Consider the following 18,622-nt stretch of genomic DNA (forward strand, 5'->3'; position numbering starts at 1 on the left):
GCTGAGTGAAAAAAGTCAGACAGGAAAAGACAAATACCATATGATCTCACTTATCTGTGGAATCTAAAGAACAAAATAAACAAATTCACAGATACAGAGAACACTTTGACGGTTGCCAGATGGAAAGGGGGATTAGGGAGATAGGTGGAAATGGTGAAGGAGTTAAGAAATACAAATTGATAGTTAAAAATAGTCATGGGGATGTAAAGTATAGCATAGAGAATATAGTCAATGATATTGTAATAACTATGCGTGGTATCAGATGGGTACTTTATTTATCAGGGTGATCACTTCATAAGGTATATAAATGTCTAATCACTATGTTTGTACACCTGAAACTAATATAATATTTATATCAAATGTAATTGAAAAAATATTTTTAAAAACTGTCATTTTCTTTTAGTATTTGATTAGATTCAATGCATTCAAGTTATGAACGTTGATGATTCTGAATTCAGACCAAAATAACACACAACCACAGACAAGGAGTTTAGCATTTTATCCTCATGTTTAACCTACAAAGTATAAAGTGTTCATAAAGGATTTTAATAAATATATTAAGGCTTAAGGTGATCACTGTTTTGCGTGAAGGTGGGGGATCCACTTTCTAACATACTAGTTTACATTCAGAATCTTTAAAAACAAAGGCGTTTGCCACCGTCCAGTGAATGATACAACACGTGAGCTGGCCCAGCCTCTGTCCCACTGGACGTATCTTCGCGTGCTCTTCCTTCCTCCTGTATCTGCTGGGCAAGCAACGACACACGGCGTTTGGACCGGCTAAGAGAAGGCAGTTGATCGGTGTGACCTGAAACATTTGCTTTTGCAGTGCAGAGCTTTCACGGAGTCGCCCGGACAGTTGGTAATGCTGCTTACAAATAAATAAAGCTCAACGGAGAGGCTGCAAAGCCCATGAAAAAGCAAGCAAGCTGCAGAAGGTAGGTACTAAGGAAGGGAGCCGTGAAATGTTAGCTTTGACACACTGCAGCCGGAGGCAAACCCTACAAGGACGGTGGAGATCCGTCTCCCATCTGTCGGGAAGGAACGAGCTAGACGTCGTCTCGTGGGAAATTCCTGCACGGACCTTCCCCAGGATCCTCTTGTCATATTGTCGCTATGAACCATCGTAGGAGGGCCTCGGTACCAGGTGTCGGGATACTGCGGTGCACCTCAGCAGAAACTCGGCCACCCAAACAGGCTGCCACCAGGTGTCTGTGCAGCTCTCCCTGCCTACAAATTAAACAGGCAGCACTGGTCCCACATGCCCGGGGGGCCACCCCCAGGGAGCAGAGGTGAAGCAAATGCTGACCGTGTGTCCGGCAGTAACAGTCTCCTTCCTCCAGAGACCGTCTAGATGGACTCCAGAATCCAGTCGCTGCCGGAGAGGGGCGGGGCGGGCAGTGACAGATCCCTCGCAGGGCCTTGTTCCCTCCCATCACGGAGGGCATCCTGCTCCTGGAAGTATTCCTCCTCCTCGTCGAAGAAGCCGTTCTCCAGAGCGTAAGTGCCGTCCGGGCTGGACGCGGCCTGGCACGCCCCCTTGTACTCCTGAATGGACTCGTAGAGGCTGTACAGCTGGCAGAGCAAGGACATGTCCAGCTGTCGGAGACCAACCTTGAGAGGAGGGTGGGGAGGTAAAAACAAGAAGTCAGCACTGGAGTTTCATTTCGGTGGAACACTCCACCAGCCATCTGCTCGTGCCAGCACATTCCTTCCGCACAGCCAATGACGCAGGGCAGCACTCGCACACTTTGGCTTTCCGGTTTTGAGTCAGCCTGAATCGTGGGATGCCCACACCTCAGACATTACTTAGTGTCAGGGAAGGGTCACCCCTGTGGGCATGGGCCCCAGCCTGTAGGATCCCCTGGCATTCATCCGGCACACCCGCCATGCAAGCACTGCACATTCTGGTAGCCCCGGCTGGGTTCGCTCTGGACACCAAGACACAAGTGTGTCATTTCCTCTCGCTATGACCAGAATCACAGAAGACCCACATGTGCCTTCCCTGCTAAGACAGTCATTCTCAGCTCCCTGGGACAACACAGTACCGTCTCCCAGGACAGTGGCTGACCGGTCAGTGTCACGCACCCATCCCCTGGAGCACCCTATCCTCTGACCAGCTCAGCCTGCAGGCTCTCGAGAGGTGGTCTGACACCCTCTCCTCCCGACTGGGTCAGTCTTACCCTGACTGAGATGGTGGTGAGATCAGTCCCCGGAGCAAGCGACTGACTGAGCCTAGCAAGACCGGGGGCCTCTAAGAGTCTCCTAGGAACTATTTTCACAAGTGGTGATAGAATAATGAACATTTAAAAGTCACATCTTTGTTTCCCTTCAAGTTCCTCCCTTCCCCAAGGCCCATCCCACAGGAGAGCATAGGACAGAAAAAGTATCATTTCTATCACTCCCAAAGGGTTAATTCACCTGGAAATTCAGCCTAGCAAGGAGCATCTGACACTTTCATGTGTGTGAGCATCACCTGGGATCTTGTTAACCAGGCAGATGCTGATTCAATAAATCTGAGGCCACTGGTGACAGTGATCCTCAGCAACTCCAAACAAGATGCCAGGAGACCTGCCTTGTGCTTTTTGGCCCTTGAGCACATCATGTATCATCTCTACGCCTTGATGACAAAACGGAATAATAATTTCTCTGACGGGGCTACTGGGAGGAGTAAGTGAAATATCAACAATCCATTTTAATAAGCACTAATCGAATGCCTCTTGTACCAAGGCCTGGGCTAAAGTACTAAAGATGCATGGAAATGTACACACACACAAAACACAGAGACATGTTAGAGGATTCAGTCTTTGTAAGTCATACCCAGATAGGAGCTTTTGCTTCTCATAATAGTCTGACTTTCACACAACTGAAGCTGGAGCCAGAAAGTTCATGTTGTCACAAGATTGGGTGTTAAATTCCAGGTGATTCTTTACACCCCTCAGTCACTTGGAATCACCAAGCAAACACCAGCTACTTCCCCACTACAGCCAAACAGACTATAAAATAGGAACCAGGTCACATTCACTTAGCACATTTTGCTAAGACACTCAAGGGAAGGCTTCCAGATAGGCAAGTTCTGTTGTTCCCATGGCAATTCCCATTATTCTAGAATTCCTTCTACCTTGGAAATCCTAAGAGGAGCTTTTCTCAGGAAGAGACCTCACCGCAACCGGGGGGCATGGCCTCCAGGCCCAGCTCTGCCACCTCCAATGGCTTTATCAAGGCCCCTGCCCTCACCTCGCCTATAAAATGAGGGACTTAGGCGGGATACTGTACGGCTAGCCCAAACACTTTGTGACCATCGGCTCTGTCCTGAAGGAATGGCACGTGTCTGGGAGAGTTTCCTCAGCTGCTGTCAGAGGGTAGACCCAGCTCCATGGCATCCTGCTCTCAAAAGTACACCTGAACAGGTAAGCCACAGGCATGGCAACAGATGCTCAGGCTGCCACAGTTCCACACCCTACGGTGATACCATCACTCCTTTCCCTACTTAGAGCGGGAGTGTGCTGCATGTGCGTCTGTGTCGGGAGGAAAAGTGGGTCCGTGACACCTGCATTTTAAAAATTACCCAGATGATGCTGAGGTTCGGTTCTCAGGAAGAACCAGTGTTGACACAAGTATCTTTCTGTCTTTCCCAGGTGACTTATATTTATTTCGGGCCAGCCAGGCAGAGCAACACGGAGAGTGCCTGCCTGAGTTCAAATGCTGGCTCTGCCACCTCCAGTTGGGAGACGTGGACAAACTGTCCAGCTCCTAGGAAGAGCAACAGCTGCTGTTACCATCGGTGCTGCTTTCACTACTCTTCTCCACTCTGCTGCCTGCAGAATCTCCCCTGGGAAGGAAAGGTAGGTCCAGGGCACACTGGGCAACAGGGCTCTGGAAATGACAGTGTGCCCCATGTGCCCCGTGTGCCGCCATGCACCTGCCTCCCCCAGTCAATACCGACACGGAGCAGAAGTGGCCGTCATCTTCAGTAGAAGGCGGCCAGTGCGGTCAGGCAAGATGGAAGCAAGCCTGCTCCACCAGGAGCAGGGTGGGGACTGGAGACTCTTGAGTAGGAAAGGACCTTGGGTGTCTTACTTCCACCCCCCAAAGGGAGGACCTTCCACACCAGTTCACTCATTTTCAAACACAGATAATTAATTATTCTTTCTATAAATCACAACCTCCCACCTGTAGGTCCCACTGAGCCCTGCTGCCAGGTATAACCAAGGTGCATACAAACCTAATTTCTCTCTTTCTTAACCACCTTTTAAATATTTGAAGATAATTTCATTTGGCCTCAGCCCATCCCCTGAAAACACTTCTTCTCCAGCTCATATCCTCAGGCCCTTCAATTGTTCATGAGGATGTTCTGGTCCGTTAACCATCAGGTCCTCTCCTCTGGCCTCGCTCCAGTTTTCCAACACACCTCTGCAGTACCCAGGTGGAATGCCTACCGTAACCAAGCCACAAGGTTCTGACTCGGCCTGTCTTCTCTAGGACTTAATACAAGCAGTATACACTTTAATAATGTTTAAGTCACACCCTCCCAGGGTCACACCAATATTTGCTCAAAAAGCCATAGAAAAAATTCATCCGGGACCCTGGAGACCCTTCTTCTGAGTCACTCTGATACCAGATTGCTTGGGTGATGCCAAGACTGTCTCCCACCTCGGGGATGAATGATGGAACCAGACAAAAGTGTCGGGGAGCAACATGCTGCTGGAGCCGCTGACCTTCACCGTGCCGGCCCGTTGGGGGTGGGTGCAGGTGGAAGTAGGAGCCTGGGCCCCCAGCTCTGCGACCCTGGCCAGGTTGCAGAGGCCCTGACTTCCCATGGTGCTGCGGTCCCAGGCTTCTCTTCTTGGGTGCCATTTCCAAGGTGTCGCAGGCCTACTAGGGCACGCCCCGGCCGCTGTGGGATCCTGTCCTGGACCTTTCTGCACTGTAGCAGCTGATGATTCACAAAGCTGCCTTGTCATCGGGTGGAACGCTGGCCTAGAAACGGAGGTCTGACCCGCCTGGGAATACAGCCTATCCGGCACACACACCTATTATTACCCAAGCCAACATATGCCAAGGGTGTCGACTGATTTAACAGGCTTTAAACACACACACACACACGCACATGCATGCACATGCGTACACGCACGCACGCACGCACACACACACGCACACACACGCACACGCCTACACATGCCCCAGCTTCCCTGCTTTCCTCAACACCAACCCTCCTCTAATTTAACAGACACCCTCTAAATTAGCCGTGAGGACACGCAGTAGGTCCTGAACAAACCTAGCTTCCCACCAGGACACCTGTGCCTTGGCTGTGCTTGTTAACACATTTGCACTTGAATCTTCTAGAGCAGAGGTCGGCCAACTTTGGAGATGGGAGAGCCGCCAGGGGTCAGCAAACTGCGGCTTGTGAACCGCAGTCTCTGAAGAAAAATTGAAAATGAAAATAAAACTATCACAGTTTCATTTATAAAAATTTTAAATGAATTATTCACATAATGGTGATTATGTAAAAATATATTTATGGCTCTCGAATAATTTTTAAATTGTTGTGAGGGACAGGATTGGCTCTTTCAGGGGTCAGCAAACTTTTGAGACGGAACCTACTCAAAGAGCCGCATGTGGCTCGCGAGCTGCAGTTTGCTGACCCGTTCTAGAGGAAAGCTGAAAACCCTAGGCAGCATTCCATAATCTGCCCTACCTGCACCTCAGGCAATGGTCAGGTGCTGCCCAGGCTGTCCCCCATTTGTCCCCACTGCATCGGTTAAAGCCTTGCACCTGGCTAACCTGGCCCCACGCCAGCCTCTCCTCCAGCCTTTAGACTGATTGGCTCTGTGTTCCTCGCTTTTCCCTCTCCTCTGCCCTGTCTTGTGGCTTTTATTGTCCTCTGCACACTAAAGTATGCACACAGCTCTCCTTTCTCCTAATGGAGGACAAGCCCGTGCGGCAGTGACCCAGCTCCCTCCGGTCCCTCAGCACGGGGCACAGAGCCTGGCAGAGGAGGCGCTCAGTGGGAGCGCTCGCTGGAGAGCCCTAAGATGCCCTCCCAGAAGCAGCCTGGGTCAGCGGGCCCCTCGCTCCATCCCGGAGGAGCCCCGGAGGCATCAGGGCCGAACAGGCAGCCCTTTGTGCCCAGGGCGCCCCAAGGTGCCCCGAGGAAGCCTTGCTCTGCACGGTTTTCACCATGTCATCAAAACAACAACAACAACAACAACAAACAACGTCTTGCCTGACAGGAGCAGAAGATGCAAAACCAAGTTTCTCCCTGAGTGCCCGTGACAAGGTCAAGCACAAGCCATGTGCAGTGGGAGAGAGACACATGACAATCGGCCCCAGAAATCAGTCTCTCCACATTGAAATATGAGGGTTCTGGGATGTGGGGAGGGGACCATCCAAAAGAACTAATAAATTAAATCTCCCATGAATGAAAACCCGACCTTCCAGAAAAAAGTGTATGTGGGGGAGGGGGGACACCTCCACAAGCCCAGTAACCCACCCACCCCACTGTCCCCATTCTGCCAGCACCAGAAGCCTGTCGTCTCACTGATGTGTTCCCACAGGTCCCTGAAGGACAGCTGGCCTCCGAAATTCACAGCTGAATTCAGAAGTTACAGTTCATTTTTGAAATTACACCTTTAAAAAATTCCGATAGGCTCATTTAAGAACAGCACAGCCTTGGGCCGGCCGAGTGGCTCAGTTGGTTAAGAGCTCGCTCAAGAGTTTGAGCTCTGAGCAACAGCGGTTTGAGTCCAGCCCGAGCTGAGCAGCCGCTGAGCTGCCAACAGGTAGCAGGATGGCTCAGCTAAAAAAAAAGAACAACAACAAAAAAAAGAACAGCACAGCCTTCTAAGATCCTGTCATTTGTAGCCGCTCATTCTAGAACCTTCAAGACAGAACAATCCACACATTTCCATTGCTTTCAACTGCTGATGCGGTTCCTTCCTCTCCCTCTGTCCAGGTTTCCTGATTCCTTCCTGATCTTTCCCTTCTCTTTCCCCACAGAACCTCCTGTACCCGCCAGCTGCACACACAGGTGCTCACTAACCCACAACATAAACAATCCTGAACCGCCCTTGAAATCGTTTCAGAAATCCACAAAAGGCTGGCTTCGGAAGTACACCTCAGACAGGGCGGTGGCTCCCAGCTGGGTTTCGCGTCACTCAGTCTCTGAATAGCTTTGGAGGGAGCTCTTCCTAGCTTTAAAAAATTACAATGGAGCGGCCAGCAGCCGCAGTGAGCAGCCGTCCAGAAGCCGGCGACTGATCTGCCTCGCCAGGGAAGAGCGCAATGATGGTGCCAACTTGGGCCAGTGAAGCAACGTCCTCCACAACTAGATTGAAGAACAAAACGACAGCAACTTGTCTGTTCCCCTCCCCCAATTCCCCAGCACTGTTCCCATCCCCCCAATTCCCCAATAAAAATCTAAAAAAAAAAAAAAAAAATTACAATGGAGGCCTTTTGAGCATTTTGAGCCTTGCCTCTGCTCAGGGCCTGCTCCAAACTCTTTGGAGTGGGCTTTCTCTCCTACTAATGGCCCTTGAGTCACTCTCTACTGCTTGGGCGTGTTCCCATTTCCATGGAGTATACTATCCTTTCTAATAAACTGCTTTTTCACCACATTAAAAAAAAAATTACAATGGAAACATTACCTGTAGGATACATGGCTTAGAAGATGAAAGGAACTTTTAAAGTGACATGTTTGTTGATTCAAAACAAAGCATCAGAAAAAAGTTTAGGATGTTTTTTAGAAATAAAAATTGTATTAGAGAAAAATTCTGGTTTAAGAAAATAAAAATAAAAGTTGTGGTAATTCACTAGCATGTTTAAGAGACGTAAACAAAAGCAACTTTTTCCCCAATACAGCAGTGAGTAGAAAACAAAACCAACAGAGAGGAAATGCGTTATCAGTGCCGAGCTCCACACAGAGCAGGGTCTGTGGGTGGGGCTGGGAACGAGCCGTCAAGGTGCTGAGATGGGTCTTCTCAGTAAACCCCACTGGGATGGACTCTGAAATGACACCCCCTACCCTGCCCCTGTCCACGGTCTCCTATCACTGCAATTCCTCAACCTGAGATGAAAATACCCCTCACAGGGGTGGGAGGGTGTATAGATCTGCAGCTAAGCCAGGGGATCAGGACCTATAGTATGGGGATCCTGAAATAAGGGGACAGAGGCAAAAATGTTTGTTGTATGAAAGTTCAGATAGAAACATAATGGGTGATAGGAATTTAGTTTAAAAAGTTATGGTAGAATCACACGATAAAAACAGGTAGTCATTTAAAAGAACAAGCAGTTCTGCGTGTCCTGGAGTAGAGCAGTGACCAACATTAACTGTTAAGCACAAAAGTTCAAGTTCCAGAACAGTATGTCTAGTAGGATCTCACTTTGCACATATGTGAGCTTCCCACTGGAAGAGAAAATGTCTGTTAGCAGAACCTGCTTCTGGAAAGTATGAATGGGTATTTACAGCCTTCTGTACTGCTTAATTTCTTCCCAACAATCATAATACTCTTAATTTCAAAAGCTAGTAGTAACAAAAAGTATAATAAAACGGATGCACACTGCTAGTAAGACTGCAACGTTATAAAATCTGGGGGACTAACCAGCAATGGCTACCAAATCTTAAAATACTGCATAACTTTTATTCAGCTAACTCGTTCACTTCCAGGGATTGATTGTGGAGAAGAATTGAGCTGTATGTACAGTCCTCTTGAAACATGTAAGCCTCATCCTTGTCCTGTGAGGTAGGTGTTGATTCTGTTGATGAGCAAATGAAGCCCTGGAAGATGGCAGCCAGTGGCAGGGCAGGGAGCTGGCCGGGTCTGCAGGGCTGCCGCTGGGGCTGTGACCATCAGCCTGCACTGCCTGAGCAGATGACACCAGAAGGAAGATGCCACACTGCCAGCTGTGGGCTAGCAAGCTGCTGAGATGACAGGTGATTTGTATATTTTTGGCTTTTCTTAATTGTTTAGACTCTGCTATGAATATGTATTAACTTACAACAAGAGAACTTTTAAAGTTATCTTTTCAAAACATAAAGGATAAAGAAGCATATACGGACGCTTGTAAATTTATTTCAGACGAGACTTGGTAAATGCCTGAAATCTAATCAAGCTGTGTAATAAGTCTGCAGGACTGGAATGTAATGAGGGAAGCAGTGACCTAATGGATGGTAACCTGATTTCTGGATAAAGGATATGTTGACAGAAGGACACTGACCTGCATACTGTTTAGAAAAGGAAAAGCAAAGAGAAAGACTTCAGCAGTGTGGATCTTGTAGGGCAGGGGCTGTTAACCCAGCTCCCAAGCCGACAGACATGCCCCTGCTGGGCCCCTAAGCTTCCCAGCAGGCTGTGGTTCTGTGCTCACTGAGGCACGCTCCCATCCATCACGTGGTCTCCTGCACCACTTTCTCCTCCTCTAAGCGGAAATGCATTGGTGCCATGTGACCTGCTTCATCTCCTGTAAACACTTTAGATTCACCAAGCTGAGAGGACCAGACTCTGAAGAGCCATGGTGATTCAGAGGCAGAAAACAGACCAGATTGCATGACTGCACCCCAGATTAAGCCAGACCCAAAGCTCGCCCCACCTCTGCATCTTCCCACAAATCCCTCTACTAGGTGAGGCAGTCTGAGTTGGCTTTTCTGCTTACACCTGCAGGTGTCCACCCTGAGAGTCCATTCTGCTCCTTAACAGTTCACATAAACTAACGTTAGTACCAAATCAGCCCATTTCCTCTTGTTTGGTAATAGGCATAGATGAAGAAAAGCAATCTACCATTTTCTTTAAGAAATGTCTTTGCACAATTTACTTTTTCCCCCGGGTGTAAAATGAAAACATTCTAAAGTATTAAAAACTCAGTGGTTCATAATTACATAAACCAGTCTTCCCTGATTCCATGTTCTAAAGCAGCGATCTTCAAGTGTTTTGGTCGTGGGACCCCTTTATACTCTTAAAAATGAACATAAATACAATTTTTAGGAACAATCAAATTTTGTAAATCTTTTTAATGTCTGCCTTATCTGCTCTTGCATTTGATCTTTTGTGACATTTTGGCTGAAGAAAATGAAGAAAATGTGGCCTCACACAGATGTGTAATTGGGACAGGAGTATTTTAATAGCCTTTCAGATAATTATGGATATTCTTCTTCGACACTCCCATTTAGTTGGCTACAGTGTGGGTTTAAAATTATGCCAGTGAACTTTTCATACTCTGTTACAATAAAATCCATCAGCCTTGCCCTCTGAATGGGTCTTTTAACCATGCATGACTTTATATCATCAAGCATTAGTTATAAGAAAAATGTGGAAAATTGATTCACTGAATTATGCAGATCTTCCAAGGTTGATACATTTCCTCGGGTAATATTTTAAAAGTCACATTTGTCAATATAACCACCACATAATTATGGACCCCCAAAAGAATCTGGGGACCCCTAGGTGTCCTGGACCATACTATAAAAACCACTGTTCTAATGATTTCCACTTTTATGTGTGTGTGTGTGTATATACACACACACACACACTGTTTATTGTTTATATATACGCATATACTGTTTTGTAACATTTTATACTGTGAACATCTATGTCCTTATATACAGTTGCCACATTCTTTTAAACAATTGTGTAGTAGTCTATCAGTATTACATATTATATAATTCTGTTATGTATGACTGTAATACACATCCAGGTACAAGTATTGTTCCTCGCTTGTGTGACTATTTTTGTAAGATAAGTGAAATTGCAGGGGAGAAGAGGAATGGATGCCTTCCTTCCAATCCCTCCCCAGTCCTGGGGCCACAGACCACATACCACTCATCAAAGGTTTATTATATCCAAGGCCCAAAGGTTCATTACCCAGGATGATGCATGCTGACATGGAGGCAGTTGACACTAAAAATCAGATGTGACGGGAGGAAAAAACACGACTTCTGATGACATGTTGGAACTCAACACACATTTGATGGTAAGCTTGTGTTCTGTCGTTTTCTTGAATGATACCCAATTAATCAAAATTTCCTCCATGTAGGAGCAGGTATACTTAAGAAAGGTAACCTAAAGCTAAAATCAGAAAACCCTTTCTTGGACAATGTATAGAATATTTCGTACCAGCACCTAGTGTTTTCAGACACTTGACATTAAAAGCAGCAGAGAGTGGTTTGTGTCCATATCTTATGGTGTTGATTTCCCTAAAGCCTCACCATCATTATGATCATTCTTTTACATCTCTGCCGTAAAACATTTAGGTAAAACATTTACGTAAATGATACCTTATTGCTCTGATTTGCCTATCTGTGGTTATAAGGATGTTAAACACCTTTCATTTCTCTTTAACTGCCTTGAACTTGGCTATTTTATTTCCAATTCTAAGCACAGTCAATAGCCGAATAAAACACCCTCTTTCCATGTTCTCTAGTGTCCATGTGTATTTCGGTAATACTCCTCTGCTCAGCCTCTCTAGGCTGGGGTGGGTCTGGTGTCCACAGGGGTTACCCCTCCCTTTTCCACCCCCACCCCCAGTCAAGGTCAGCACCTCCCTGTCCTGATCCTTAAAGACAGGTTTCTCATACCTGCAAAACTGGACCAGCCCATGGCTCTTAGGCCGAACAGGAAGGTGAACACAAAGTGCCCACAAAAACTGAAAAGACCACACTCCTCTTAACAAATTTCTGTAGAACCGTAAAGAGGGCTAAGTTCTTGGGGAGAGAAGAAACATCTGTGCCGGGTGTCTGTGAAGGGACAAGCCCTAGGCGGGAAGGAGCAACCTAAGGAGCCCTGCCCACTTATCTGGAAACATCTGGAGCATGTGGCAGGGAATGAGGTGAATAGGAGGCCAGGGCTCTAGAGAATGACGCTGGACAAGAGGGGCAAATATCTGACCCAGGCAGTCTCAGGGCTGGTTTCCTGTTCCTGGAGTCCGTGGTCTGTCGGCATGCAGGCTTTCCTGCCCGGGATCATGAAAAATTTAGCTTTTCAAACTGGGGTCTGAAGTCTCTGTGGAGTTAGGTGGGCATTCCAGGAGCCAAACCACAAAGCTTCCAGCTGCGCGTGGTGGGGGTGAACTGCACAAGGGCCGCAGCCCCCTTCTCCAGCCCGCCCTGGACATCCTGCCCACCTGGCCTCTCAGATCTCCAGCACTGCTGGACCGGGGCCCGGAGCCGGGGTCGGCACTGAGGTCTTCCAGATGCAAACATGCCTGGGCACCAGCTCATTCCAGAACCTCTGTAAATAAAGAGGTGGCTGCAGTGGCAATAACGGGACACTTTCATATTTACGTCTAACAGACAGATACCTTCAACCAGAAGGGGAGGGGAATGCGGAGGGTGTGCTATTTGAAGATACTTATGAGTTAGGAAAAATACTAACTTAAGGGCCCTATAGGTAGACACAGTAATATTAAATATTAAAGTGGAACGAGAAAATATCTTTCAGTCCTTTACATTTTCAGATCCTGGGACTATAGGTAGAACCTCAGAGATAACATCAAAAGTGAGTGAAACCAGACCACTGGCCCCACAGCCAGCCCTACTGCCCCACCCCCACCACACGGACACACATGGGTTTTCACATGCGCAAACGATTACAGATATTTAGCATTTTTTCTTTTGGGGGTGGTTACTGGAAAGAACACAAGTACTGTACGGGGTAATTATGGCCTAAAAATTATAAGAACTATCGTAGACAGCCTAATTTTCGATGAACAGGTCCAAGAATAGCAGAGTTCCCCCATTCCTTCTTTTCTGCTTCCAGTTGCATGAAGCAGATTTATGCACCAAGCACAGTGGTGCCAGTGTCCCCAGGGGCTCCACGCACACTGCAACAGGAGGCCCTGCGCTTGTGCCATGTGATTCTATGAGACCAACTTCTAGGCACCCGTGAAGGCCCAGAAAGGCATGAGGGGAAAAGATCACGCTGCTACAGCCAAAAGGATCCTGCATGGCGTTTAATCCTCATTTTCCCAACAGGAGAGCTAAGCCTGAAGGAGAGATTTGCCGAAATGATGCCATATAATTTATTGACAGTTCAGGCTCCTGATGCTTCACGAGCTTCGCAGTATCAAAGGCCATCGGGCACCCCAGTCTCCTGTGACCATGACAATCAAGAATGCCGCAGTGCGAGCTAAAGCCCTCAACTCAGACGGCATTTCACAGGCCCAAACTGAGGCTGGACCTTCACCACAAACCCTTTTAAAGACTCCAAGCTTCTCTCTAAGACACTGGTGTCACGTGGAGGCTAAGACTCAACTCCACGGGGATGTGCGCCATTCAAACTAACACATGGCTCCCGCAGTCCAGTTCCCTGGACAAGCTCACCAGGCCTTCAGTTGTCTCAACTGAAATGTGGGGGAAATCAAACGTTTCTCCTCAGATTAAATTCTTCTCCCAAACCTTTTCAGTTCAGGAACTCAAAAGTTCTATGTGGATGACTTCCCACTCGTGTACAGGTGGGTGGCCAAACTACTGTTTAGTAATTTGAAGAAAAATAGAAACTGTGAGGCAAAGAGCTTCCAAGGCAGACCTGTGAGGGCCTGCTGCTGATGATCTGAGAAGCAGAACTCACGAATCCCTGGAGACGCTTCCCTCACGGCCCCCTGCCCACGGTCCCCCTGGGCCCATGGCCCTCTGCCCCCACGGTCCCCTGCCCCATGGTCCCCCTGCCCCATGTCTGAGGCCCTCTTCCTGCCTCTGCACTTTCGTGTGACTCTTGGCTATCATGGCTTGATAAACCAACCTCACGGAGCTTCTGGGCAGAACAGTCTGTGTCGAAATCTGTGTGAGGAAAGACGTGGACCAGGACACCCAGTGGACACGGAGAGTCTCCTTCAACCACATGCAAGGATTTGAAACGCTGACTGAGATCCAGTGAGCAAAGCTAGCTTATCAGCTTAGGCAGGTAAAACTCTTTCAAACCGTGGGTCCCTGAGGGCAAAGTATTTTTATATAGAAAGAGGTCTCTGATAGCTAGTATTCTGGCTGTCCAGCAGCCCCATGCTCCATCTCTGCAAACTGTCCTTTTTTTGAGGAATCCCCAGCCCCCCACATCGTCATACCCTCTTACTAAAATACGATCGTGACCTCGGTCACAACTCGTTGGCCCAGGCTGGCCAGGCCACCCAAGCTGGGCACACTGGAGTCCTTCCTCACAGTGTGTATAGACTAGACCTAAGAAGCAGGGCTGAAACCAAGAGTGTGGAACTGTTAGAAGCCATGTTCCAAGAGGTAGGAAAAAAATAAAATTGTGGGAGGGGAGGGACAATACAGTGGACTTCCTGGGTTCCCAACAGCCCGGGTTCTGTCTCTGTACATGTATCCAGCCGTTCAACAAGAGCTCGCTAGTTCAGATGGAGTTTCTATTACTAAGGCAGAGGCTTCAGTCATGAAAATGAGAAGTGGTCTATATACCACAGCAGTCGTACTGCTGTGAAGATGCCCACGTCTACCAGACGGAGTCAGCTCCTTCACATCTAGAATGTTCCTAGTCACCTCCGTATGCTTCACAGCGCTTTACACCTAACATACACCCAGTAAACATCTGCTGAATGTGATCGAAAAATATTCTCTGATATTTAAAAAACTGACGAATTCAGCTTCTCGTTTTCTGACTTTTTCTGGTCTATAGAGCAATAACCATCTGAGTGACCCTCACAGCTTTCTAAATGGGCCCATTGGGGGATGGGATGGGAACTCACACTGGTACAGAACTCCAGAAAAGGGCTCACTGGAACAGGAAGTGCTGAAACTTGGAGTGCAAACTGACTCTCAGAGCACAGCAGGGTGTCACTAATCATGGGACAGAACCCTCCGCCCACACAGGCTCCCCCTGCCAGTCACACACCCTGCACACCAGCTTCCCAGGTCCCACCCTCACCATCCTTTGAACCATTCTCACCAGGCCAAAAATCTCTCCTCCAGCCTGTCACTCCACGTTCCGAAATGTTTAACACATTCTTCCACTGATGTCCTGGCAAGCCACCTTCCCCCTGAAAGCAGCCACTTCTCCTGACCCCCCTACAGCTGCGACAAACCCCACATTCCCAATGAGGGATTATCAAGGCCATTACTGCCACATAACAGCATATGATGCAGTTATTGAAGACATTCTAATATATATATTGACCCGGAAGATGTCTGCAATACGTGCCCCCGGAAAAGCAAACCAGAATGTATAATGGAATCCATGTGTGAGTGTGAGTGTGAGTGTGAGTGTATGTGAGTGAGTGTGTGTGTGAGTGTGTGTGAGTCAGTGTGAGTGTGTGAGTGTGTGTGCGTGTATGTGTGCGTGTGTGAATATGTGAGTGTGAGTGTGTGTGTGTGAGTGTGTGTCTGTGTGTATGTGAATGAGTGTGTGTGTGTGTGAGTATGTGAATGTGTGTGTGTGTGAGTGTGTGTGAGTGTGAGTCAGTGTGAGTGTGTGAGTGAGTGTGTGCGTGTATGTGTGTGTGAGTGTGTGTGAATATGTGAGTGTGAGTGTGTGTGTGTGAGTATGTGAATGAGTGTGTGTGTGTGTGTGTCTGTGTGTATGTGAATGAGTGTGTGTGTGTGTGAGTATGTGAATGAGTGTGTGTGTGTGTGTGTGAGTGTGTGTGTGTGTGCATGCTCACAGACAGTATAATGCAGTGGTTAAATAGGCCTTGGGAGCTGGGCACATCTGATTGAATTTATAACGTCAGGGGAGGTACTTCTATTGTCAGTGATTTTTTAAAAAATACATACAAAACACTTTGGGTATGTATCTCATGGAGAAATTAGAAGCTGATGTATAGAAAGCATTTACATTGTGCTTACATTACACAGGAAATACCCCAAAATCTTACCAGTGATTATCTCTAGGTGCTAGGGCTGTAATTTTGAATTGCTTTTGCTTCACTGCACGTTCCATAAGAATCTGAAGTCACCTGATTGCTTTCATCACCTTCCCGGCTCTAATATATATTTAGTCAGCAGTTCTGCGCATCTGCTCCGGAGAAGCGTCTCCTGTATGTTCCGTGCTCAGGGGGCCCCACCTTGCTGGCGGCTCTGCCTCGTGCACAGCTCTATCACCTCCCGTGCATCCAGCTCTCCCTCCTACACCCTACACTCAAATCCATCTCTCAAGAGTCCAACTCTGCGCCACTCTCCTGCTTCACCCCTTCCCTGGCAGCCCTTGGCCCACCCTCCCAGCCCCTCTTGTTCCCGCCCACTCACAGTTCCTGCTTGCTGCCACTCTCCTATCGCCCTTTTCCCTTGTTAAAACCCTGTCGCTTCTGAGGCTTCCATGTCACTGCTGCTGGAAGTCAGCCCTCTTTCTGTGCTGGCACAAGACTTTTTAAAAAGGGATTAATCACATTCTGCCATGAATTCCAGTTATGTCCCTTGACACAGATTTGACCTCAGGCCTTCAAATTAAATAGATCAACACAAACTGTTCCTGGAAATAATTCAGGAATGAACTCCTAGTTCTTATCTCAGTGAGGCCCTCACAGTGGGAGCCTCAGCTTAAGGTGACCACTGAGACCCCCACCACCCCAGGTTAGTAAATCTCTTAAAAAGCCAAAAGACCAGAATACTTTCAAAGACCTTGTGACATTTCTTGAAAGGGACTTGTCAAAGCCTGTAGCCTATCTTATCTTTATCTCAGCTAAATATCAGACAGACTTCAGGATGGCTGTTTATTTTCCTTCTGCTTCAGACAGGCTTAGAGAGAGCTCTGGCCCAAGACATAATTACAAGGTTGTGGCTGTACTTGAGTGGCACCAGGAGGGACCTGGAAAATTACTTTTGGGATGTTGACTCCCAAGCCACCACAGCAAGACTCCAAAGCATGTTTATAAACCAGAGAGCGTCACAAAAGGAGTGGCCCCGAGGTTTTCCTGTCTCTGTTCCAGCATGGAACTTAAGCCGGGAGGACTCTTCCTATTTCACCCCCATATTTAAGCAACATCCAAGTTCAGACTGTAAACATACTAGGCATAGATTTATCTAATTGAAATGCAGCACTGCTGGTGTCTATAAATATTTATTCATAAATAAAAACAGTTGGCTTGGAATTTGAAGTCATTCTGTAAGAAGCTTAAAAATCTTTTCAAAGAGAATTGGAAATCACTTCAATGCCAGCTACAGAGTGAGAAGACAATATCTGATTTAAAAGTATTAACGCTGCTTTTTCTAGATTTAATTAAGTCTGTTTTCAGAACAGATACACTTCTGGGGGAAAAAAAGGATGCATAAATGGAATTTTTCTAACTGGTATCTTAATGCACCAGACGCATATTTAAAGGATTCTTATGACAAATCTTTTGGCAAATTTATTCTTGGGGGCAAAACAGCTTTCACATATTGGATTTCCTCAATGAAGTCTTTACCTCTACTGGGAGATGGAAAGAACCAGTGGGCAGATTCTAAAAAGAGGGGCAGCGGGCGGCGGCGGTGGGGAGAGGGGGGCGGGGTATCGTGGCCAGCGAGAGTTAGAAAGGAGGCAGTTTTTCTGTCCTCTTCTGGCCTAAACCGGGTGGAGAAAGCTGGGGAAAGGCTCGATAACACCTAAATCTGTCCTTGCCCTGCTTTTGGCGTCGCCCTAAATCGTGCGTCTTGGTCCAGAAGCAGCTAATGTACTTCCCTAGGACTGAAGCAAACTAAGCCCCATTGTTTGGAGCCCAGACGGGAGGACCCCAGCTGCCCGACGCAGAGAGGGGCTAGGTGCGCTCTCGCCCGCACGGCCGTCTGGAGCCTGAGGCTCCGACTGTAATCGGATTCTGCACGCGCCGCCTGGGGCGCCGGGGAGGGGCGCGGGCTGTTCCAATCTACACTCGCTCGAATCCAGCTGTCCCCATCCTGACAGGAAAGCACCACCGAACACAACTCTTAACCCCTTGGGCGCAGGGAAAGCCGTTCCCTGACACCGGAGGTCTGTTGCACTCTGGGGGGGAGGGTGGGGGGTGACAAAGCCACTCCTGCACCCAGGCCAAGGGCGAACCCCACGCCGCGCCTCCCGCCGCCCGGGTTTCCGAGCCAGCCGGGGCCGGATTGGGGGTGGCCGCTCTCCGAAAGCTACCTTTGGAGAGTAGGGACCCTCTCTGGGCCAGAGTCCAATCCGATCGCTGAGGACAAGTAAAAGGGGTAGCTGAGAGGACAGTGCCCGTCTTTCCGCGCCGGCTCCGGGGGCACAAGAACCAGAAAGGGGCGGGTTGGCGCGGGGACTTCCGGAGCACAGCGCGGGTCCTGCGAACTTGTTGGGACCGCGAGCCGGGACAAAAAGACCCCCCCACACACACCCACGCCCGGCCTGCGGGGCCCCCTTACCATCTCCTTGCGCAGCAGGGCCAGCGCGGCGTCCAGGTTTGGAGGTTTGGCTGGCAGCGCCGCGCTCCGGGCCCCGCCGGCGCCGGCGCCCCCGCGGCTCAGCTCGTCCTGGATGCGTGACTTCTGCGCGTACAGCCGCTCCAGGTGCCGCCAGCCGCCCGCCGCGCCGCCGCCCGACGCCGAGTGCAGCAGCCCGCTCAGGCTCTTGGGCAGTGGGGGTAGCCCGTCCACCCGCAGCCCCCGCGCACCGACCCCGCTCATCGCCCCGGCCCGGCCACGAGCCCGCCGGCGGATGCCCGACCGAGGCTCCCCTGCCCCGCCCCCTTCCCGGCGGCGCCCCACCCA

General features: G+C 48.8%; 1 protein-coding gene across 1 annotated transcript; it reads right to left on the reverse strand.

Moving 5' to 3' along the window:
* Positions 1–414: 414 nt before the first annotated feature.
* FAM89A (family with sequence similarity 89 member A) lies at positions 415–18,576 on the reverse strand. Its single transcript, XM_019665828.1, has 2 exons — positions 18,278–18,576; positions 415–1,614 (listed from the first exon to the last, which is right to left on the reverse strand). The coding sequence occupies exons 1-2, from the start codon at positions 18,536–18,538 to the stop codon at positions 1,351–1,353; spliced, it is 525 nt and encodes a 174-aa protein (XP_019521373.1). The 5' UTR covers positions 18,539–18,576; the 3' UTR covers positions 415–1,350.
* Between the last annotated feature and the right edge of the window lie 46 nt (positions 18,577–18,622).

Source organism: Hipposideros armiger, unplaced genomic scaffold (genome assembly GCF_001890085.2).
Source record: "Hipposideros armiger isolate ML-2016 unplaced genomic scaffold, ASM189008v1 scaffold_454, whole genome shotgun sequence".
Classification (NCBI taxonomy): domain Eukaryota; kingdom Metazoa; phylum Chordata; class Mammalia; order Chiroptera; family Hipposideridae; genus Hipposideros; species Hipposideros armiger.